Source organism: Ictidomys tridecemlineatus, chromosome 9 (assembly GCF_052094955.1).
Source record: "Ictidomys tridecemlineatus isolate mIctTri1 chromosome 9, mIctTri1.hap1, whole genome shotgun sequence".
In the NCBI taxonomy this organism is placed as follows: domain Eukaryota; kingdom Metazoa; phylum Chordata; class Mammalia; order Rodentia; family Sciuridae; genus Ictidomys; species Ictidomys tridecemlineatus.
In genome coordinates, this window is record NC_135485.1 from 101887001 (window position 1) to 101910693 (window position 23693).

Sequence of the window (23693 nt, forward strand, 5' to 3'; positions counted from 1 at the left end):
CAGGGCTGAGTGCCCACCTACAATAGATATCAAGAAGCAGGTGAGAATGCAGTAGGGCTGGGACAGGTTGAGGGCACTTAGGAGGTAGAGGCTGCCAATGAGGTACCTTGGAAAGTGATTGCAGCCTTCCTGCCTCTGCTTTGCTGAAGCATCAGGCAGGGGAGAAACCCTTTGCACCTCTCACTTGCTTAAGTGCCTCTCTTGAGGCTACCTCCCCAACTCTACTTGAGCTCTAGTAAGCTGACAGATTGTTGCCAACTGTTTAGGTGGGAAGAGTGGGAAAAACAGTTCATCCCTCTCTTAAGACACTCACTATTGCTGAGGGCAGATATGTGAATATATTTTCCATCACAACATAAGTGATACCTTAGATCTGTGCATTATAAAAGCAGAAGATGCAGCCGTTCTGCACTGATTGGGATTGGGGTGTGGGGGCTTTTGGTGAAGTCTTCTCTAGTGAAAAGCATCATTTCAACAAAGAATTCACCTTTCAAGGAGAAAAAAAAATGCGCATGGAGTGTCTACAAAGATATAACCATAAAGCCACATCCTAATAATACCTGCTGGGTAAAATCATAAAGTCTTCAATCTGAGAGGATTAATTCAACATCAAAACTATAGTTTAATATGCTGTAGAAAGAAAAAGAGGAGAACAAACAGAACAAAGCTAATATAATGGAGCTATTTGCTTAGTACCAACTGGGTTTTCCTACTATTTTTCTCACATTTTTCTCTTTTCTGCCTTCTTCACCTTTGTTCTTACTTAGTCCACATTCTGTCTACCCCTTCTGGATAAGATTCTACCCCTTTCCCATCTACTCATTCACAAAGATCATTTCCTTGAAGATCTCACATAAAAGAGATTTTTCATGAACAGTTCCCTAATTAACTGCAGAATCAAATGCTTTCTTGCTTCATAATGGTTTTATAAAACTTGTGCTATTTTATCTTTATCTGACACACACTCTCACACACACACACACATATATATATACATATATATTTATGAAAAGCCATATATTTTATTACATATAAATATATGGATTTTCAGCTTGAATCTTTTGTTTTGTGATCATTTTCTTTAAAAAAGCATAGAAATGTTGTAGAATGTTTTGGTTGTTTTTCAAATACTATTTAAGATTTTAATGCACCCTTGGCAAGTATTTCATCAGTAATGGGAATCTAGGGGATACTTGATTATTTTCTAAAAATTATTTAGGATAATTCTTTAAAAGCTTGAGTATTTAATTATGCATGTTTTTAAATTTATGGTTTTTTTTTCTTCAAAACGAGTTTTTTCCATGTAAATAATAGAAGTGTACCTTATATAATACTATTAATCAACAAATTGCTGCTTAGTTAATTTTATTTTTGTCAGGTTTCCATTCAAAGTCATATTTTTTTCATGAGGAAAAACACAGTCTAAACATATTATGGTATCAAAATTAGCATGAATAAAATATATTGCAATTATATTTTCATCAGAGGAGTATAAATTGTTTCAAAAGGCAGGAGTGGGGGAGAGCATAACCAAGCCATTTTACACAAAGGCAAGTGACAAACCAGGCAAGCAGTCCCCATCCAACAATGTAACAAGACAATACACTGTCTTATAAAGCCTCAAAGGCAGCAGGACTATAAAGCGCTCAAGAGACGGGGAGGAACATTCATTTAGAACATACTCAATGACACTCCTTAGCTGGGCATTTATAGCTAAATATGTACCAAACAAACCTGCTGTTTTTGAAAGGCCAGCCATTGTCTCTGAAATAAAGATTTATTTTCCCAACTTAGATGAAAAGGGTAGAGACTCACCTTTTCATTAAGTAGAACAGACTTTGAAGACATGGGTTAATCAGTTCCTGGTCTTAGATACCAGATGGGCACATTCCCACAGAGAGGCATAGGCCATCTTCACCAGTCTCTCAGACATACTCCTGACTAATTAGGTGGATGCTTATTGACCAGATGGACCTGGGACAGCTAGGAAGTGGGGGCCTCATGCATATCTCCTTTTTTTCTCTGTCTTGCAACACACACACACACACACACACACACACACACACACACAGATGTGCACAGAAATCATTTTCAGCATTTGATCCCATTTTTGTTAAAGAACTGAAACTTTCTTACAATCAATTGATGTATAACTCTGTGCCATCTTAGTGGTATTTTTTTCCTATTGATGAGAGAAGTTATACAAATGTAGCATAGAAACTACATTCATCATTTTTATGATAAATTATTTTAGTAGTATAAACAGCTAAAATATTACCACAAAGTGCTATTTTATAATTGATGAATGCTGTCTATCGTATGTATAGAGTAGGTTTTAGTAAATATCTGCAGTTTGTTTATGAGTATTGGTCTTGAATTGTCAAAATTCATTTTTATAACGCACATTTATCTCATTAAAAACTTGTACAGCAGAGATATTGTGATTGTAAAAAAGGTTTCTAAAATTCTAATTTGTAGTTTCAATTTCACTTACAATGGAGTCCTTCGAGTTTGAAACTTTTAAGGCAAACATAATAATTGTATATTGGATATATTTACTAAGTCAAGATAAATAAGTTTTGAGATGAACTGCTCTTGATAATATATAATGTACAATTTAAAAATCTTGTGAATGTCTATAATTTTATTTAGATGTTGCCACAATACAGTCAGCTTAATGTACCCACAATATTAGATCAGGCGAATTTGATTTCCTAGTACACTTACTCTCCTGCATTTCCTAGCTCACTTTTCTGTTGCACACTTGTGCATGCAAGCACATGTACAAACGGTGTCATGTTTGGGAATATTGAGGTTTCATTCTCGTGATATATTTATGTTTCTGTTTACTTTGTATTTAAATGGAAATTTATAAAAATTGATCATGACTGAGAGTGAACACTCCACTGTTATTGTATAATGGCCTGGTTGGTTTTGTTTGCAATTCACATACATCCCTGTTTGATCATGATTACTGCTGTAGGTGCCTTTTCTGCCATAGAGACAAACTGTCCTTAGAGCCAAGAAGCTTGTTTCAGGAATGGTGTATGTTTGATTATGCCCTATCAAACTGGTCTGGATATCAGAGGTGAATATGGGACTCCTGATGACTTGATAACAGATACTTCTCTTTTTTTTTTTTGTCTCTGACAGTTACCCAGCTGTTTGTGAATTCTTGCAGCACAATAACTTGTTATCTATACTCCGAGCCCATGAAGCCCAAGATGCAGGGTAAGCAGACTTGAGGATTTGGGAAAACTGTGCATTGCCCCTTTCTGAAAACTTCCTCCTGTGCTCAGGCCCTGTGGATTCCCAGACAGAATTAGGTCTTAAATGGTCACTAACAAGGCAGGTAGGGCAGAGTCCCTGGTGGTAAAGCCCCTTTTAAAGTTCTTCAGTCTTTAGCTTAAACAAGTCAATTTTCAGCTTTTCTAAAGTACTGTAAGGCAACCTCCTCCCTTATTTCTTCCAGTTCCTACTTTGACCACTGTCTTCTAATTGAGTAAATGACCAGCTACGTTTCAGTCTTGGTTGGCAAGATGAATGAGAATCTCATGTATATATTTAAAATATATTGCATGTTATATTTTTGTTTTAAAGAATGCTATTCCTGATCACTGTAGAGCTCTAAAGGAAAAAAAACATATAGGGACATTTAAACAAAGGAAAAACTCATATGTTCTAAGCAAATAATTACATAAAATTGATTTTGTATTGATTGGTAAATTTTTAAACCATAGATCAATTTTCAGAGTTTAGAAAACTAAGAAATGTCAAATATGTTCACTTCAGCAGTTCATTAAATCTACATGAGGAAGAAATTAGCATAACAAATTTAGGATTTGACTTTGAATATCCTTTTCCATTATGCTCCACTGAAAGGCATTGTTTGCCTTTAAATTATTAAATGCATTCATTCATATTTTCAATATTGGATTTTACAACTTTTCTGAAATTGACAACATAGGATACCTACATTGAAGGCCCCCATCAAGTATGCTCCAGGAACAAGGCAGAAACTTAAGTTCCTTTCAAAGTTAGCTATTTTTGAAGCGTTTCATCAATAGAGAGAAGATCAATCAATTATCTTGATAACCATTATACTTTCAGAAAGTTGCCAATATTTTTGACATAAAGTGGTCCAATAAATAGAGCAATATACAAAGACTTGCCACTTATAACCAGGCCATTTTTTCTATAAGTCTTCAGTATTATATGAAGGTTATATATAAGCATTTTGCTTGGACTGAGTGATTTCTTTTCAAAGAATATCTGATTAAATTTTTGGAAATTTATATCTGATTAAATTTTTGGACATCTGTAGACTGTTTCCATTTTAGAATTTTATTTATTACCAAGCTTTGCTGGTGTCTGCAAGTTAAAGATTATTGTCTCAGCAGGGTAATATTTAATCAATCAGTACTAAAACAGACCAGCTACAAGAACTTTGGAAATAAACCAGCAATCCAGTCACATTTTTCTACTAAAACAAAACTAATTTATAAAACAGCACTCTACTTCTCAAATAATCAGGGCATCTTTTCCATCAGGGCAAAAAAAGAATCTCATGAATTCTATGAAATAGATTTAAGGAATACCCACTTAGAAGCATGGCTAGAAAACAAAATTTTATCATTTTATTGGTGTCTTACATTTGTTATTTCTGGTAGATGAACTGTGCCTTATATAGCTTGGTTCTTAAAGTAGTTCAAATAGTAGCTTTTGATAGATAGGTAGCCATTTTAAAATTTATAAATTTAAAAAGATTTGGATTTTTTTCTTTTTGAAATTGTTCAGGTATACTACTTTTCTCTGAAGAAAACAACTAGTAAAATCTTCTTGAAATATTCTAGAAGCATTTTGTTTATGGAACTGAGCTTTGTCAAGGGGAAAAAGATCAGTGTGAAAGACAGTAGCAACACTCTTAATCCTAGCACCTTGACTTTCTATACTGAAGCTGGCTGTGTGTACTTGACAACAATAAGAAACAAAAAACTGGATGACATATTCACAATTTCCCCAAGGAGAGATTCATCAATTGCTCGTTTTCAATAAAAAGTCCTGTTGATATTAATTGATTCACACAACACATTTTTAAGTAAGCAAATAAACTGTGGTTTTCCACAAAATCCTGTCTTCCCCTGAGGTTTGCTGAATTTAGAACATATCTGTTTGAAAATTATACACGATTGTATGTTTTCATTGTCAATCCTGAAATGGATTATAAGAGACTTCAGAGAGAAAATTTTATTTAGTATTATGTAACTGAATCCTTTTTGAAAGATAGAACTTAATTCATTTAAATTTCTATTTCCAAATCTGTAATGAATTATCACCCTTTTTGCACACTAACCCTTTTTTTAACTCATATTTGTTGTTTTTAGGTATCGCATGTACAGGAAAAGCCAAACAACAGGCTTCCCTTCTCTAATTACAATTTTTTCAGCACCAAATTATTTAGATGTATACAATAACAAAGGTAAGACCTTTTTAAACTCTTCTTGCGGTCTTGTATAATATGTGCAATTAATCTTTAACTTGCCTTATTTTGGTTTGGATTTAAGGATTTTTAACCATTTATTTTTCTCTTACTTTTTCAATTTTTGTTTGATGCCAATTTTGTGATTACACATGGAAACACATTTGACTAGTGGTGGGGTCCAGGCACTGGTACCTTTAAAATATTTTTCAAGACATTTCTAAAGTCTGTAAAGAATATCAGCTGCTGCTCTGGCAGTTAAAGATATTTTAAAAAAACAATGAGAGGTAATCTAATATCATGATCCCTAAAAAGGATGTGTATTTGAATGAGAGTAGTGAGATCCTGTGTATAACTGATCAGCAAAAAAAGTGTGCAGCTTAAAGAAACTATAGCTTGAAATTCAAGTTCAAATTGTATTTATTGAGCACCTACCAAGAGTCTTCTTTCTAGGCAAGTATGGCTTCATTTCTTAAAAAAAAAATTAAAAATAAGCAAAAGTAAGCTCCAAGGGTAAATATTATAGCCAAATCTTCCCCTTTTTGATTTGCAGAATCAATCCCTGTGGTTAATTGCCTTGCCTGAGGTCACTCATTTAGGAAGTAATGAACTGGGATGAAACCTAACCATCAAGTTCAGTGACCTGTACTTGCTTTCTGAAATTCCATATTCAGTATGCCTGGAGGTGGTGAGGGGGAACTGGGAAACAAGAGGACATTATTTACTCACTGTGGATAAAAAAAGAAAAAGCAAGGGATCCATTAGTACCCTCTTTCATAAAGGTAGTTTCTTAATTTGGAAATCATGGTATTATAGGTATGTCAGGATAGGTGATCAAATGCAGAAGTGACATGACCTCTAGTTGATATTGGCCTGCACATTACATGAGTATCAAGTCTGAGTAGAACTTTCAGAGATTAAGAGAATTGGAGACCAGAAGGGAAAACTCAATCAACCCATAGTCCAGGAAAAGCAGAAAAAGGCAGTCTGGTTTCTGAGTCAGTCTGAAAACTAGGAGTCATTCCCATGCATAAGTCAGGTATGATGGATGTCTTTCTGCCGTGTGTCCACGATGCCTAATAGGGGCTTTCACCTCCAGTATTCCCAAGTGCCTGCTGAGTGTTCTGTCTTTAATAGGTTGTTGCCTCGGTTTCTGGTGTTCCACTTTCCCTGTCTAGTACTTCCCACTTCCTCCTTCTCAGAGATAGACCTTGACCTTCATATATTTGGGAGCTCTCAGGGATCTTCCCACAAAAGGCAAATCTGGTGTAATCACAGTGCTGCCCCACCTCTCCTTCTGTTCCTTACTTCTCCCTCCACACACTTGCTCTTTCCTACAGATGGAGCCTACAACCCTCCCACTCCCTTCCCAAGAGCCCAGAGAGAGACATCTGCTGGATGGAGTTTTCCATCACTGTGCAATCTTTTTCATGACTATATTGACAGTTATGGTCCCCTTTTCTGTACTCGGGAGCATAATTATCAGTAGACACAATGCAGTTTCTGTCACACTTGAGGGGGGCAGGGAGCACAAGACAATTCTAGAAATGAGGTGCTGCCTCTTGTGGCAAGAAGTTTGCAAAGTCAAATAACATGTGTCCTCTGCATGCCATGTGTTTGTAAGGCAGTTGACAAAGCAAGATTTTAGTGGCTTACTAAAAATATAAGACATAACGTGATTTAGCTGAAATCAAGGGACTCAATATGAAATACATTTGACAAGGGGTAGTTTTCTGGAATGGTCAGAGAAGTCCTTGTTTGAGATAAAATATGACCTGAATCATAAATATTGGCCAGTGTTTGGTGAGAAAGAGGAAAACACAAAGTCAAAACAAGTGATTTTTTTTTAAAGCAGCAAATACTTTGTGTATAAAATCAATTCCCAGGGTTTTCAGTCTTGCTCTATAGAGGGCACCTGAAGTAGCACCAAGCAGTTTAAGAACTCAGTAGGTCGTATTACACATCCCATCAGGAACCTATAATTTATCTTAGGTGTGTAAAATATGAACACAAGTTTTTATTATTCTATGTCATTTAAACTTTGTTCTATTAAACCTAGGGAAAGGAACACCCAAAAAGTTATGTTCTTTTCAGAGACTGATTGCTAAGTTGCACATACAAACAAGGTTTCTAGCAATTAAACAAAAATAGAATAATAAAAATTAAAATGGGATTTTATTCCATAAGAATGGTCTTGCCTCTTTTTGTTATTTCTAATTGTAGGTAATATGATTTTTGTTAAGACCAAAACCACTTGTCACATATGGTGTATGTTGCTTCTTTGTATATGGTTCTGAGATAACAAGGTAGGAACTTAAAAACACATGTGTTTTTAAACACACACACACACACACACACACAGGTATCAGGCCACAGCTATCTTTGAGACTGTGTTGTTCTTTTATTCTTTCCTCTTGCCTTAGGGTAGAGCAGTCTTTTTGGAAGGAGATAAAAGTGTTTCATTTTGGGAACCTTTTCATAAAACAAGAAATTCTCCCAAGAGAAAAGGATAAACTGATAGGAAAAAGAAAGACATATTCTTCAGTTAGAACATAATTTCAAAAGACTTTTGTGTAAATTTTCTGAAGCACTTTAAAGCTATTATGCTAACAGTGTGTACAGTATCTGGGAGTGGGAGTCAATTATTCACAGCTAAAGTGAAGATTATTCTTTTTGAATAAAATCAGTGTTAACTAGAATATTAAAAAGCAGTGCAATGAAATTGGGTTGTGAGATCCTCCAAAATACAATTAATAGAAAAATAACACTGAAGAATCTCTGAGTTAAACATCTGATTCTTAGAGATGGATGACCATAAAGGATTCTGGAATTATAACCCAATAGTTATGTTATGGTTTGATTTGTAAAGCTCCTGCAGATTAAGACACCAGTGACTCTCTCTGAAAAAATAAAAGTATGTTTGTTCTTCCATCTTAATTAAAAAGAGTAATAGTTGTGATCAGATGTGTATTTATATATCCAATAGTTCTGATTAGTGGTCCTTAGTGGCTTATAGCTAATAAGAAATGCTTGGAAAGTGAGGACTGAGTGTTCCATCTCTTGGTGAAGCCCACATTAATTCTGTCAGCTCTTATCCTTTGCAGTCTGCCGTAACATAATAGTTTTCTCACTGGTCTCCCTGCTTCTGTTTCCTCACTCTGACCACTGCAAGATGCCAGGGCAAAAGATGTAGGTTTGAATCACATTAAACAAATAACTTAGTTAGATTTATTGGATGTGCAGTGCTATCTCTGTAAAATGAGGGAAAAATGTTCTTTTGTGACTAATACATGGAATTGCTTTGAAACAAAGTGCTGTGCAATATTAAGATATTATCGTCATTGAATATGTTAGGTTATTATTATGCCACATGTTAGTTCAGGGCTTCACAAAAGCTGGCAGGAAAAGGATGCTTCTCTTCAGCTTTTTACTTATCATTTCACTATATATTATTTTACCTACCTTATGACCTCCCTCTTCACTTCTGAATGAACCCTTTTCTGTAGCCAACTTGTTCTGCTCATTTCCCTCAACAACTTTTGACTTTCCATCTCTCCACACCTTGGCCCACATACTTCTCTCCATCTAAAATGCTTGACTTGCACCCTGCCCATCTAGGTAGATTAGACCCTTTCCATCTCTGTTTCCATGAAGACCCCCTTTGAATGTTTTCAGTGCCAGTCATTTTTTCTTATACATATCATATATTTTTAGTTAGCTTTCCCATAAATTTCAGTTACATGCCGATCATTTATTTATTTTTTATTTGAAATATGAAGCTTTTGAATTAACATTGTACATGGTACATTCATATTGTGAAGCCAGACTGCATACATTGTACCTGGTAGGCAGTCGATACATGAATCAATTGGAGCATTTTTCTTCTAGGAATTAATAGAAGACAGTGCCCAATAAGTACCCTATCAATATTGACCCAGAGATTTTTTTTTTATCTCACTTGAAATTATTGCCGTAATCAGTGCCAATGCCCTTTCCAAATTGGAGTTAAACATTTGCAAAGCACTTTGTGCATTTGAATTGTTTTTCTTCTGTGAATCTGATCCCTAAAGGAAAAGTTATTTCCTGATTCTTTAAATATATCAGATGAAAAATGAAGTAATGAAACATAGTTTTCATTTTTTTCTTCATAATTTGCCTCCTGGAAAAATGGCTTCCACCATATCCATACACCAATACAACAAACTTTTACCAAAAACTTGGTATACATCAAGCACCATGCTAGGTGTTGGGGATATAATTTAAACAAGGCAGACATGGTCTTTGCCCCAGTGTGCTTTATAATCTTGCAATGTGATAGATAATCAGTAAATAATTCAACCAATAAAAATTAAAGAATATTTGGAAAATGCTACAAAGAAAAGAGTAGTATTTGGAAATTAGTCTATGGGAACAGAAGAGCTTAACTGAGAAAGTGAAATTTAAGAGTACAATCACTTAGAATTCAGAAATACTGTGGCAGATGTAAACACTGCTTTAAAATTTTTAGTTTGTACAAATACTCTAATGAACCTCTGGAAAACTGTGTTTTACACCTGATTAAAAAAAAGAGCAGGTCCTTTTTCTCTACAGAAACACCTGTGCTTCAAAGGAATCTAAGTTAGATTGCATAGGATTTCCATGTGGGTCAAGTTTTCTATAATTCATATGAGTTCTTGGGTGGGTGGGTGAGTGGGTGAGCTAATAGATATATAGGATATATTTAGATAAATGTAATCATATATACCAGAGGTTTAAAACTATTTCAGGTACTGTCAGTAAAATTAAGGAAATTTATTAAATGAAACATATTTTGGGTTGAGAGGAAAATAGAAATAGCAACCAAACTAATATAGCAATCAAGACCAGAGATTAAAATGACAGCCAAGGGAATAAATGAATTTAATATTAAAATACTTGGGAAGAGAGAGATGGAAAATTGGATTGAGAAGATGGAAAAGAAGAATATCATTTACTATAATTTTAAGATGCAAAAGTCTCCCCCCCCCCTTTGGTATCAGTGATTGAACCCAGGGGCACTTAACCACTAAGCCACAGCCACAGCTCTTTTTATTTTTTCAATTTTGAGACAAGGTCTCACTAATTTGCTCAGAGTCTCTCTAAGTTGCTGAGGCTAACTTTGAATCCTCCTCCTGTGATCCTCCTGCCACAGCCTGCTGAGTCACTGGAATTACAGGAATTCACCATTGTGCACAGCTAAGTCTACCATTTTTTAGAGGGGTACTGGAGTTTGAACTCAGGAGCACTGAACCACTGAGCCACATCCCCAACCCTATTTTTTGTATTTTACTTAGAGACAGGGTCTCACTGAGGTGCTAGGTGCCTTGCTTTTGCTGAGGCTGACTTTAAACTCAAGATCCTCCTGCCTTAGCCTTCTGAGTCGCTAAAACTATAGACATGCATCACCAGGCCTGGGAAAAATCTGTTGGGATATTTAGATTTTTTTAATTATACAACTTAATAGAATTGCTGATTAATAAAAAGCATTTTTGTGTGTGTTACCAAAATATGACATTGTCAATAACCTCAAATATTTTCCAAGAAGATAACATTGATAAATAAAAAGAAATTCTTATTTGGCAGAAAAATGCCATTATAATAAGTGCTGATATCATGAACCAAGATAAGAATCTTATTAATGATCCTGATGTGAACATCTGGGAACAAATGCACCACATTAGAAGCCAGCTTGCCTTGGTCCCCGACTTCTAGCAGGGGATCTATATGGTGTCGAATGGCGGACCTGAGAAGCTCATTCCTTACTGCACCATGTGTTTTTCCACTAGGTTCTTGATATCTGGTGTCATCCTGGTGTAGGAGCCAAATTCATAACCAACTAGATTACATCCTTATCCTGGGTGCCAGAATGAGATGAGGGATTTCTGAAAGGAGAGTGCAACTGGGCCCAGGTACCCCCAGGTCACATATCACCCTGAGTTGCACCTCTTACTTTACACATGTCACAAAAATCACTTTCCTACAAAGTTGAACCATGTTTTACAACAAAATTCCATTTTTACAGAGTCCAAAGACTGTCAAGTTTGGTTGTAACATTTATCATTGACACAAACATTTTTCAAGAATTTTTTGTGTCCTTAAAACTACAAGTGTAAATAGGATTGCTAGTTGTTTACACTTTGGATAAAATTGATTCAGAGGGTTTTTTGTTGTTGTTGTTGTTGTTTTTCCCATGGCTGCAGTTTTGCCAGCTCTTGATTTTTTCCCCACCATCTCTAAAAATCTTCTTAATTGGTTTTGCATGACTCTTTACCTTAGATCGCTTATTTTAATATTTAAAAATTGTAAACGTATATTCATGGCAGTATTTTGTTATTTGATGTTTGCTGACAAAGTGTAGGCTTAGTTCTTCACTTTCTGTTTTGTTTTGCTTTTGTGGGTTTTTTTTAATCTTAAGCAAAACAATATATTAGATACTTTTCCTCAAAAAATTCATTTTTTTGGATTTATTCAATAAACATTGTTATTCTTTAGCCCTAGGAGTATCTTACAATTGTACTCACTATACAGGTAATTTCTTCTTAATAACTATTAAAACTAAGAGAATCTACCAAGAAAAAGTGTAGAATATAAGAATTTATGAGGGGCCAAACAGAAACTATGGGCAAAAACTCAATGTTAATTCTTTTATTATGAATATAAGTTCATAGAAAAGAAAAGAAATTGATGTAGACATTTAAGACTGAACAGCATTTGAGATTAGGAAGTTTTGATCAGTTTTATCTGAGAAGGACAGATAACAATCATTGGAGAGGTTTCAGCAGAGAGCCTCTATTCACTGACTTCAAATCCAAGGCCCCTAAACATGTGCAATTTGTCCCTCTGTGATTGTTACCTTTTCTTTTCCATTGTCATTTTTGTTGTCACTGTGAATGATACAGCTGAATATATTTCTTTAGAATCTGAAGTTGGTAATGTGTCTTGTAAATGTTAGTATTTCCCTTGATTTTGATAGCATACTATGCATATGCTATTTACTTTATTCCTACGAATAGCCAATAATACCAGTAACAGCATTGTTTTAGGACTTACCATATGCAGACACTGCTGAAAGTGTTTTCTATGTGTAAATGTATTTACTCTCTCGACAGCCCTATGAAATACCTTATAATCTTGATTAGATAGTTGAAAAGCTAGGGCACAGAGGGATTGCACATTTTCCCCAGGGTTCACAGAAGCTGGTCAACAGAGAGCACTGAGATGGAAATTCAGCCTGCTGCCTCCAGAGTCAACCTATTAACCTCTGTCCTTAGCTTTGTTGTATGAAAGATCTCAGGGCAATTTTCACAGGGAAAAGCTCTTCAAATCATGGCTCTGTTGTGTTTAGGTGACTCTAACTGTTCTTCAATGTGAAAAGAAAAGCTTTTGAAACGAAAAGTCATTTATTATCACTTCAAAATTATGTGAAGTGCTAGGTATCCAAATATTTCCATTATTTTAAAAAAATGTAGTAAGAATACTCTTTGCATTTTTTAAAATAAATAATTCATCTCTCCCTTTAAACTGTAGCCCCTCAAGCACTTACACTTGTGCCTTTATTTATTCAGTTCCAATGCGTAAGTGTCACTGCCGCAGGCCACTTTTTATGTAGGTTGGTTTTAGGCCAGTATGCTCTTGCTTTCATTTAAACATTGAATTAATGGAAATAATGGTAAAGTAGAAAACTAGCCATTAAGATTTAATGTTTAAGAATTATTCTCAGTGTATATTTCTACTTCATTAATCTACAAGTAATCTATGTACCTTTGCTCTAATAAATAATAATAATAAATAACCTTCTTGGTAAAGTAACTGTGGACCTTCAACAAAGTGATAATGTGAGTAAAATATTTATTTTTCACAGGGGTTTGTCTATAGAATTACTGGATTTCAGATCTCACAATTATGTGGGATCTTAACAGAAACAAAGGCCCTACCTTCAAGCTGAATGAAGCTTCCATACATTTTCACAAAGATTCAGATGTCCTTTTGTCCCTTGATCAGGAACAACCAAGAAATGCGTCTTGAGACATTGAAATCCTTTTTTTCTGATAGCTCTGATGGTCAAAAGATTCTTACAATGGATTGAAACTACTATTCTAGAAATCTAATTCACTACAAAGCATTTATTGGGAAGAGGGACAGTACAATATAAGTAATGTTAAAGACTTGAATTAATAGACTGTCACTTTATATTCATTATACAGAAATTCTAGACCTACCAAAGTCCATTATTTTCATGGGAAACAATGTTGATAGCAAGTGTCTGGACTAACCCCAACTCAGTACCAGGAATATCTTAAGAGATACCAATCTAAAACCAATGTAAGCTATAGCTCAAGGCTTCATACCAACTACAAGATTGAGAGGTGGTTCTGTTATGGATCTGTGGTTTCCAGGTGCCTCCCATCAGGACACACTTACCCTTACTTTACATTTGGATATGTAAGTATCACCTGCACTGAATGACAGCAGGCCAGGGGCACAGTGCTTACTGTGACCTTACATCTCCTCCTTGAATCTTAAAGTTCCTGCCAAAGCTCTAATTTGTTAGTTTGGACTTACATTGGCCTCCTTTGAGCATTATAATAATTATTAGAACATAAAACAGTTTTTAAGCTGAAAGTGGTAAAGAACTCATCAGTAATTCTTTCTTGTTAACAAAATACATGTACTGGAAGAAATTCAATTTTCTGTGTGATTTTGGTGGTAGTAGTGATTCGCACTGTTTGACTTGATTTGAGTTAAATCCCAGGATCACTTTTTGGCCCCAGATTCTCTGCATCCCACTATATAGATGTGACCCATAATGTGGAATTATAAAATGGCGAGCTATCAAAACAGACTGACAACTCCTCCTTAAGGAATTTGAAACTGACACATGGCACTTCACATTTCTCAGGTGACAAGTATTTCATCTGATCATATGTGTTATCGTGTATATTGATCATATATTAGATTCAATCCTTGTACATGAAAAGTAGGAAATCAAGTTATTATCATTTCCATTTTACAAGTTGGGAAGGTAAAGCTGAAATAAGGAGAAAATAATGTTCATGTAATTGCTATGACAGAGCCAATATTACTTGATTTCTATTACATACCCCTGCAATTTGAAAACAAAGAGTGTGGCCTCCGAGGTGACACAGTGCCTTTGTTTTCTAAATTCCTTCATGTTCCCCTCAGACTTCTGTTCATACAGGGTTAGTTATGTGATTAGTATTCTGGTAAGATCATATTCTATGTTTCTGAAAACTTCTTTGTCTTTGTTCCTGCTGTTTTTTTTTTCTTTCTTCTTCTCCTCTCCCTCTTGTCCTTGCTTTCTCTTTCCTTTTCTTGATCTTATCTTCAACCAACACAATTGACCATCAACTATATGGCAGATTTAGTATATAACACTGTAAAAGCATCAAAGGGATTTATGCCTCTTCATCTCTTCCCTCCTCTTCCTTTGACCACTTTACTCACATTTCTGTATTTGAATAATAATCTGGTCTGTAATTTGCTAATGCTATATTAAGAAGGGAAGCACATGTTCTTAAATGTGCATGGGATATGCTTGAACACACCAACACGTGTAAGTATAAGTTCGACTCAAGTTATTTCACAGAAATATTTAGTGTATCCCCCTCCTTGGTATAGATAAGATAAATTAACCAAATTTTATGAAAGAAGCTTATAAAAAAAGCTAAAGCAGTTATTGTAGGCACCATGAAGCTGACATATATAAGGATAAAAGATATATAAAGGTTGAGAAGACTTTCCCACTGGATGAAGTAAGAGGAACGGGGCTAAGGCTACATGTAGTCATAAAAGTATGATATGTGGTGACACAAGTGTGCCTTTGGCACATACAAATGAGTAGAAATATAGCTGCTCTGATCACAAAAACAAGCAGCAGTAGTTATGTGAGATGTTGAAAATGTTAATTTGTTTCATTATAGTTAATGTGGTACTTTTTATGGGTATCATATAACAACGTGCTATAGACCTTAAATATACACAGTAAAATTTATTGTTAGAAATTCATTATCTTGCAGTTTCAAGTTATATATATATTGTGGGTATCCACTAATAATAAATGTTTATGTTGTTTGAAATTTAGTCATGATATGGAACTTACTTAGAATTTGCCTATGACGAACTCTGTATTAGGTACTAAATCATGTAGTGTAATTGTTAAATTCCTCATATGAAGAATATCATTATGGCCAAATTACTACAAATTGAAAAGCGGAGATCTATATTGATAAATGATATAAACACATGCTTTATGGCTAATCCTATGAGGTATACAGTAAAAATGAGTTATAAGGGCAATCCTTGCTCACCAAATACAGTAACCATCATGAATTAGTAAATTGCCTTTTATCTAAGTGGATAATAACAATAATACAAGGAATCATAAAGGCTGTGTTTATATGTACATAAAGTATGCCTATATATATATACATATATATATATATATATATATATATATATATATACACACACACACACACACACAAATGGTTGTACTTTCCTTCCCCATTCACCCAAGTGGGAATATATATATCCTCATAATCTTAAATGAAAATTATACCACCAAAGGAATCATTTTGAGAAAAAGAAGATTTTAAAAAACTGTATAGCTTGTTTCCCAGAATTCACACCCCTTTCATGCAACATACCAGCATAGAATATGAGTATATGCATCCTACCTCAAGAACTATATCTACCAAGCCTTTACACCTCATTCTAATGGTAGGACTTTGCCCAAACATATAGGTGCTAGGTTTTTGTTTTTTTTTCTGCGAGTGCATCTGTAGGTAGAAGGATGGGAAAGAAAACATATCTTAGATCTATTACACATTTTTTTTTTACTATTTCTGGATGAATATAATGTGATTCTGGAATGTCCCTATTTGGTTTCCTCTCATTTTTGTTTCTTTTCTGTCCCACTTTACCATCTCTTGAAGATGAGAGTGAATGGCCAATTACAGGTTAGCAAAATGTGAAAGAAGGACTGACATTGAAGTCTTCTCTGTCTTTTGACCTCTACGGTCCCCTATCTTAAAACAAGATTAGCAGTGTTGGGAAGGTCTGTGTGTGGTGGGAGCATTCAATCTTCACCAGGGTTTAATTGAAATGTGGAAACCTTGATGTTTTTCATGTGTTCCTCTTGTAACCCACTTCAAAAGTTTTGGTGAACTAGTCAGTGCTTCTTAGTAGCAATATTTTAATGACTTCTTTTAACTTTGATGCTTTAGTTTGATCTTTCTTTTCTTGACATTTATTGCTTTGTCATCAGCTTCCCTGGGTGGTAACGATTATGGAAAGATTTGATACATGCTACCAAGTTCTTATGAAATAAAAGTTTTTATGCCTCATGAAATTTTCATATTGTCAAATAAGAGCCCCCCCCACTTTTTTTTTCCAGATTTAGTTGTGGTCTAGCAATTTAGTGCATGGCTTATTAGATAGAGCAATGGAATAAGGTATGCATTCTGTTCCTTGAACTTCACTGAATACAGAACCCTAGTGTTGTTATTCAAAACAGGGCAGATGCAGTGTTCCTTCCCCATTCACCCAAGTAGGAATGGGCTGTTTACTGATTTTAAATCTAAAGAAGCATGGCTTTGAAGACAGAGTTCTACAGGTACCTGAATGGGTCAAGTAATTGCATAATTTTCAGATGTTGATTCAGACATGAGGAAAAGAACTACCAGTCAGGCCTCCAGATTCATGGAATTAGTATTCGTTCCATTACAACAATTTTTCTTCCAGCTGTTCTTCACACCTGCAGGTGCAACAGAAAAGTATTTGTTTCTGTGCTGCTGTCTGGTGTGCTTTAAATTACATTTAATAGCATAAGGCCCATATGTATGTCACAGTCTCTCTCCAGACCTCTGATACAAGTGTTAATAGCATGAGGTCATGTGAAGTTGCCAGCAACATACAAGAGCTCCTTGTTAGTAGACTTTTGTTCTTTTTTTCTCTCTTTATTTCTCCAAGAAGGTTTCAGGAGGTGGTCACAAGTAGTTCTCAAAGTACAACCAATTGTATTATTTGTATTGCACTAGGGATGGACATCTTTCAAGTACTTCAGAGAAAAGTACACTATTAGGGCTCCAGTTGGGTTTTGTAATCCCAATGACAGTCGGAGGCAGGTGGCAGGGGCGGAGGATGTAGGAGGTGGAACATGAAATGTTAACTGTGAATTTCGTGACTGCAGATATCTGGAACTAATTTGGTTTAATTTTTTTCATGTATTTTGGTGATTTATACAAAAATATAAAAATTAGTGAATAACTTATTAATGTAAGGTTATTCAAAGAGTATTTTTGCATAAATAGATTATATTGCCAAGAAAAAATATATATATTTTGGTGTATTTGAATTTTTAAGAAAAAGTTTTTCTTTTTTTAAACTTAGGGAAAGTAAGAAAAAGTTCTACTAATAACATGTAAAATTACTGAGAATATTAATCTGTCATTGTGTTAATGATGAGGTTTTTCTTCTAGAAGTTTTTTAGTATCATTCAAATGGGAAAGAGATTATATAAATTTCGAAATATTATAAAAATAAAATATTATCCCTTATATTCATATGAGAGAACTAAGACCTAACTTAGAGACCTTAAAAGTGACTGGGTAAGTAATTAGAATCCATCTAGTAACCTACACTCCTGGTCTTCCAGTTCAGTGCTCTTTTATAAAGAGACTAAACAGGAAAGGAGAAATAATCTGTGTTCAAAACTTGATAGACATTAAATGATTTATGTTGTTAGAGTGGGTACATATATACTAGAAAAAGCAGCAATTTTAGATTCAGGCCAAAACTGAGTTTTGCTAATTCCAGTGAATTTGGAAAAATAATGTGATCTCTGTTTTTGCTTATTTTCAAAATGCAAATGATAACCAGTTTTGAGAAATATTGTGAAGATTTGTGATCATGTTTGTAAAGGGCCAAACACAGCACTTTGTATATAGTAGATGCTCAGTAAATGTAGCTACTGCTAAAAAATGTTTTTTCTGTTATTGATGAGCAAAAATAAAATGTAATAATAGTATTTACTTTATCAGTAGATACTCAGTTGTGTAGAGCCGATGTAGAATGAATAATCACTTTTATCTCACCAGCTACCAAACAGTACTTCTGTTTAATCTCTTAAGACAAGCCCCACCTTCATTTCTGAATTTGCACCCCATTTCACTCAAACATGGAATCTGGAAAAGCTAAAACCTCTTTAATTATAAATTCCACATTCAAAATGAAATTAGAATAACTGGTCCAACTAGAATTCATGCATTTATAATTTATGGAAAACAGCAGGAAATGGTGGAAGGGGACTGGATGTAGTGTCAGGAAAAGCGGAGTTGGAGTGTGGGTGAGATCTGCCAGGTATTGGTTGCATGATCTTGAGCAAGTTTCATTTGTCCACACCACTTCCTTTATCCGTAATATTAGAGTCAGGCATCACTGCTTTTCAGATTTACCTCGAGGATTAAATGACAGTTCACTATAAAGCCTTTCTCTGTTCTGCAGGGCAGTATTCATAATAATATAGTCATGCCTCATTACCCACTAGTGACTGGTTCTAGGACCCTCTGTGGATACTCAAATCCACAGATGTTCAAGTGCCTTATATAAAATGGCATATATTTGCATATATCCTCCTTTGTACTTTAAATCATCTATATCATTGATAATATTTAATATAATGTAAGTGCTGTGTAAAGATTTCTTATACTGAATTTTTTAGGAACTAATGACAAGAAAAATTTAAGTCCATACATATGCGATGTAGACACATTTTTCCTTTTTTCAAATATTTTTCATACAAGTCTGGTTAAATCCATGGATGCAGAACTCTGGACACAGAGGAATGACTATACTTCTTTTCTTTTCTTCCTGTTCATCACCACCCTAATGTTAATAAAAACAGGGGAAACCTAAATGTGAAATTACTCTTTGAAAATACAACTTAGAGCCTTGAAAGATTATTTTGAATATAAGAGGATATATATACCTGCTGTAAATGTGTAATATTCAAAAATAGTAAAGAACTTTTACATGGGAAGGTAGAACTTGGCAGACATTACAAATACTTTGCCTTTCTCATCCCCCAAATCAGAAGTATTGATATGATGATTTCAATATAATAAAATCATTGCCATGATTTTTTTTATTTTGCTTGTTTTTAATACCATATATCAATGTATTCCTAGGCCAAATGACGTATAGCATATAAATTATAGAATAAGGTAAAAGAGAATTCATTCCAGAAATATATGCAGGATTCAAGGTTCCACAAGAAAAAGAGGATGACTCCCTCTATATTGATGTTGACTGTAGTAGCCGAATGTCTTATTCCCAAAGTTTGTGATTCTTTTGTTCCCTGGAACCACTGCCATGCACCAGGAATTTAATTCAAAGCAAAGCCCTTATTGTGGGTAAGTAGGAGCTTAGTCGATTGGAAACTGCTGAAAACATCAACATTGTCATCAGTGTGATACACATAATAACCAACTCACAGAAAACTATATATCTTTTCTATACTCCATGTAGATCCAGACCACCTGAAGGATTGTGTGCACACTAAGCCACAATTACACAGAGGCATTGCCAGTCTGGCCTGCCTCTAGATCAGAGATGAACAGGGTGATGAAAAGTACCAAGAAATGATCTCACACTTCTTGTTGAAGTTCAGGGAAATTTAGAATAGTTTGCTTGAAAAAAAATGTAAGGGACATATCAAGATTTGTCTCTACCCTCTGAGCACTGGCACTGAGTGAGGTGATATGTGGGAAACAAAGGCTATAAAGCTTGTTGTGTGGTACTTGTCTTTAAAGACAGTGGGAGAAAGAACATGTGTTCACAGGATACCTGTGATTAAAGCCAAGTGATAAATGCAACATAGGGGTATAAATCAAGTGTTTCTGGAAGCAGAGTGAAACATGCAGGTCTGATTTTGTAAGTCATCCATTCTGTGCCTTTTCTCAAAAGTCAAGGATAGGGTCAGCGGCATATCATTTTATGTAGGATGCAATCCAAATATTTGATTAAGTCAGAAAAGCAATCTAATCTAAACTATTTTGTACAACTATTTTGAGTTCTACAGAACAAAAGGTTTGCTTTTTTTTTAACAGAAATTCAATTCAAATATTTGAGGAGATTATTAAATTATTTCTAACTAACTTAGCCATGCCACCTTTATTCTTGTCATCGGGTATTAAATAAGAGTGGAATGTTCTTGGCTGCAAGAGCAGCCTGATAAAATTCTCAACAGACATTTGATTAACTGTTTTATATAAATATTTGCCCAATTAGGATGCTGCTTCATATTTACTATTCACATATTGTGCAGAAACACATTACAGTGGGTACACCTTAAGTCCATAAGTAGTTTAAGCACTCAGGACTGATAAAGCAATTTGGTTTGATGTTTTGGAACTTAAGTCAAATAATTGAGTTTTCGTTATCAACTAAACCATGTATAGAAGCAGAAACGTGCTGTGAATCTAACATGCTTCTTTCTGTTTGTTTTCTGTTGTTTTTAGCTGCAGTATTGAAGTATGAGAACAACGTTATGAATATCAGGCAATTCAACTGCTCTCCCCATCCATACTGGCTTCCAAATTTCATGGATGTTTTCACTTGGTCCCTGCCATTTGTTGGGGAAAAAGGTGTGTTGTACAATCTTGAGAGGTCCTTAACCAGATGGCATATAATGGGAGGAGAGGAGATTTGTTCTGTTTTAATAGGAAGTATTCAGAAAGAGAAATCCTTTGGTCTAACCAGTAAAATGACAAGCTGGGCCATGAGAGAAGAGATTCAAAAGTGTGTCACTGTGTATATATTAACAGTATACAATGAATGGGTTAACAGGAAATGAGGAATATATTAGGAGAATTTATAAGAATTCATCAGGAGAATTCATTAGAATATTAGGAGAACTCATAAAGTCTTATTAGAATAATCTAATTTAAAAATAGCAGAAATATAGCTTTAGCTGGTTTCAGCGTACTTTTGTTACATTTCTAATGTGAGTAATGGTCATGGTACTGGTAGCCCTTAATGGCCACCATATTTTGAAAAATAGCTCATAAAACAATTAAAAGAGTAATTCATTGAAAATATATTGAGCATTAGTGTGTTACAAGGTAGGAACAGGGAGACAAATTTACATTTGAAACCTTGTGTATTAACTTGACCCAATTTTTCAGAAATTGGCTTTTCCTTCTTTTTTTTTTCCTCCCTTTTTCTCTCTCCTTTATTCTCCTCTCTGGCTCCTGTCCTTCCTATCTCCCTTTCTTCCTTTCTTCATTCCTTCCTTCTTTTCTTTTTTGTTTTACTTTTATATATTCCTAAACCTCAGAAAAAACCCATGAACCTTTAGTCATGAGGCCTTTCAGTGACAGACAGATCATTCCTAATGCATCTTCTCATGTACCTCACAAGGACACAAGTGGGTTTGTAATAAAGATAAGAGTTTCCACGTGTTTCAGAAAAACAGGGTGTGCTGTGGAGAGCTTTAGAGAAGAGCTACACATCTTTCTGAAGCCCCATAATATTTGAGTTTATATATATCACAAACCAAATTTTGAGTGGTCAGTGAAAAATTCTTCCCTTTGGAAACCAAAATAAGTCACAAGTACATTTTCATAATGTCCTGCCAGTGCTACATTGGATGCTTTCTTGCATTGCTCAAATTGCAGCACCTGGTAAAATTGTCTCTTGGATCCTCCGGAAAACAAAGCAGCTTGAATCCTGATAACTATTGGATGCTCTTGAACACACTTGAGTTGAATGGCTTCCATGAATTATTCAAACTTTGACCATGTATTATAAAACAACACACTAATATATTAGTAAAGATAGTTCATTTTTTTATTATGAAACTGAACCTCTGCATTAATTTTGGCTCCACTGAGGTTTTACTTTATCTTCAAGAACATTTTTTAAAATATCATATTTTATTTTTTTTTATACATGTGATGCTGAGGATCAAACCCAGGGCCTCACACTTGCAAGATGAGAGCTCTACTACTGAGCCAAAGCCCCAGCCCTCATATTATTTTTAAAAGTACCTTTTAAAGAATTAGTGTGCAACTTTCTCTTCATATGTATGATAAAACTCAACTGTGCCCGACTGGTGGCACACACACATGTAATCCCAGTGACTAGAGAGACTGAGGCAGGAAGATTACAAATTGGAGATCAGGCTGGACAATTTAGGAAGACACTGTCTCAAAAAGCAGGGTTGGGGAGATAGTCTGAGGATGTAGCTTAATGATAAAGCACCCTGAGCTCATCCCCAATAAAATAAATAAATAGAAAAGAAAGAAAGTAACTCAACCTAATTTCAAAAAATATTAAATGTAATACCATTTACATTAGTGTAAGAATAATACAGCACTAATTTCCTGAGTATGTGTATAATACTTTTATTTTTGTAAGCCTATTGTAATATACTTAACTAAATTTCTGATTAAACTATAACTAAGTTATTTTAAAGCCATTTTTGGAAAATTTCTAACATTCTTCTTGAAGATTCATGTTTTCAAAACAACTTCAAATGTATTAATTCATCAATCTAAAATTTTTATTAAGTACAAGGCCACATACCTGTCATTGTGCTGGGCTCTCTGGAGGAGTAAAAAAAAAATTAAAAATGAAATCTGAATTTACTTAGTCCCTACTGAACACAAGTTTGTAGTCTAATCTAGATCATGCAGAATCATTTTGCAAATAAATAAAAAATTAAAAAATAACTACTTGCATCTTCACAGATTTATATGATATTCATATTCATATACTTGACTTATCCATTTTCTATTGACCTTCAGCTGATAGATATTAGCAGTACATTTCATAGGGATGAGATAATAATTTGATAAACATAGAGTCTACATAAAATCAGAAAGTCTGTGTCTTTTATGATGTGGATTTTATATAGACTGCTTTGCAAGTGATTCTGTACACTGAGAATCTCCTGTACTAAACTTGTTGATTTACAATATCAGAATAGTAATTAAGGTTATAACAAAATCTGGATTTTATTTTCTTTCCTGTCCAGTGACTGAGATGCTGGTAAATGTCCTCAACATCTGCTCAGATGATGAACTGGGGTCGGAAGAAGATGGATTTGATGGTAAGAGTCCTGGGTCTTTGTACTAATGCTATTTCCCAGGTAAATAACTTGGCAATTCAGTGC

The 23693-nt window shown here is 34.6% G+C and overlaps 1 protein-coding gene across 3 annotated transcripts in view; it reads left to right on the top strand.

Moving 5' to 3' along the window:
* Positions 1 to 23693, top strand: part of Ppp3ca (protein phosphatase 3 catalytic subunit alpha) — a 305087-nt gene that overhangs the window by 244844 nt on the left and 36550 nt on the right. For all 3 annotated transcript variants that reach the window (XM_078021875.1, XM_078021873.1, XM_078021874.1), the window contains exons 7-10: positions 3154 to 3231; positions 5385 to 5479; positions 21037 to 21162; positions 23556 to 23630. In XM_078021875.1, the coding sequence (XP_077878001.1) occupies positions 3154 to 3231; positions 5385 to 5479; positions 21037 to 21162; positions 23556 to 23630 (374 nt within the window). The remainder of the gene's footprint in view (positions 1 to 3153; positions 3232 to 5384; positions 5480 to 21036; positions 21163 to 23555; positions 23631 to 23693) is intronic.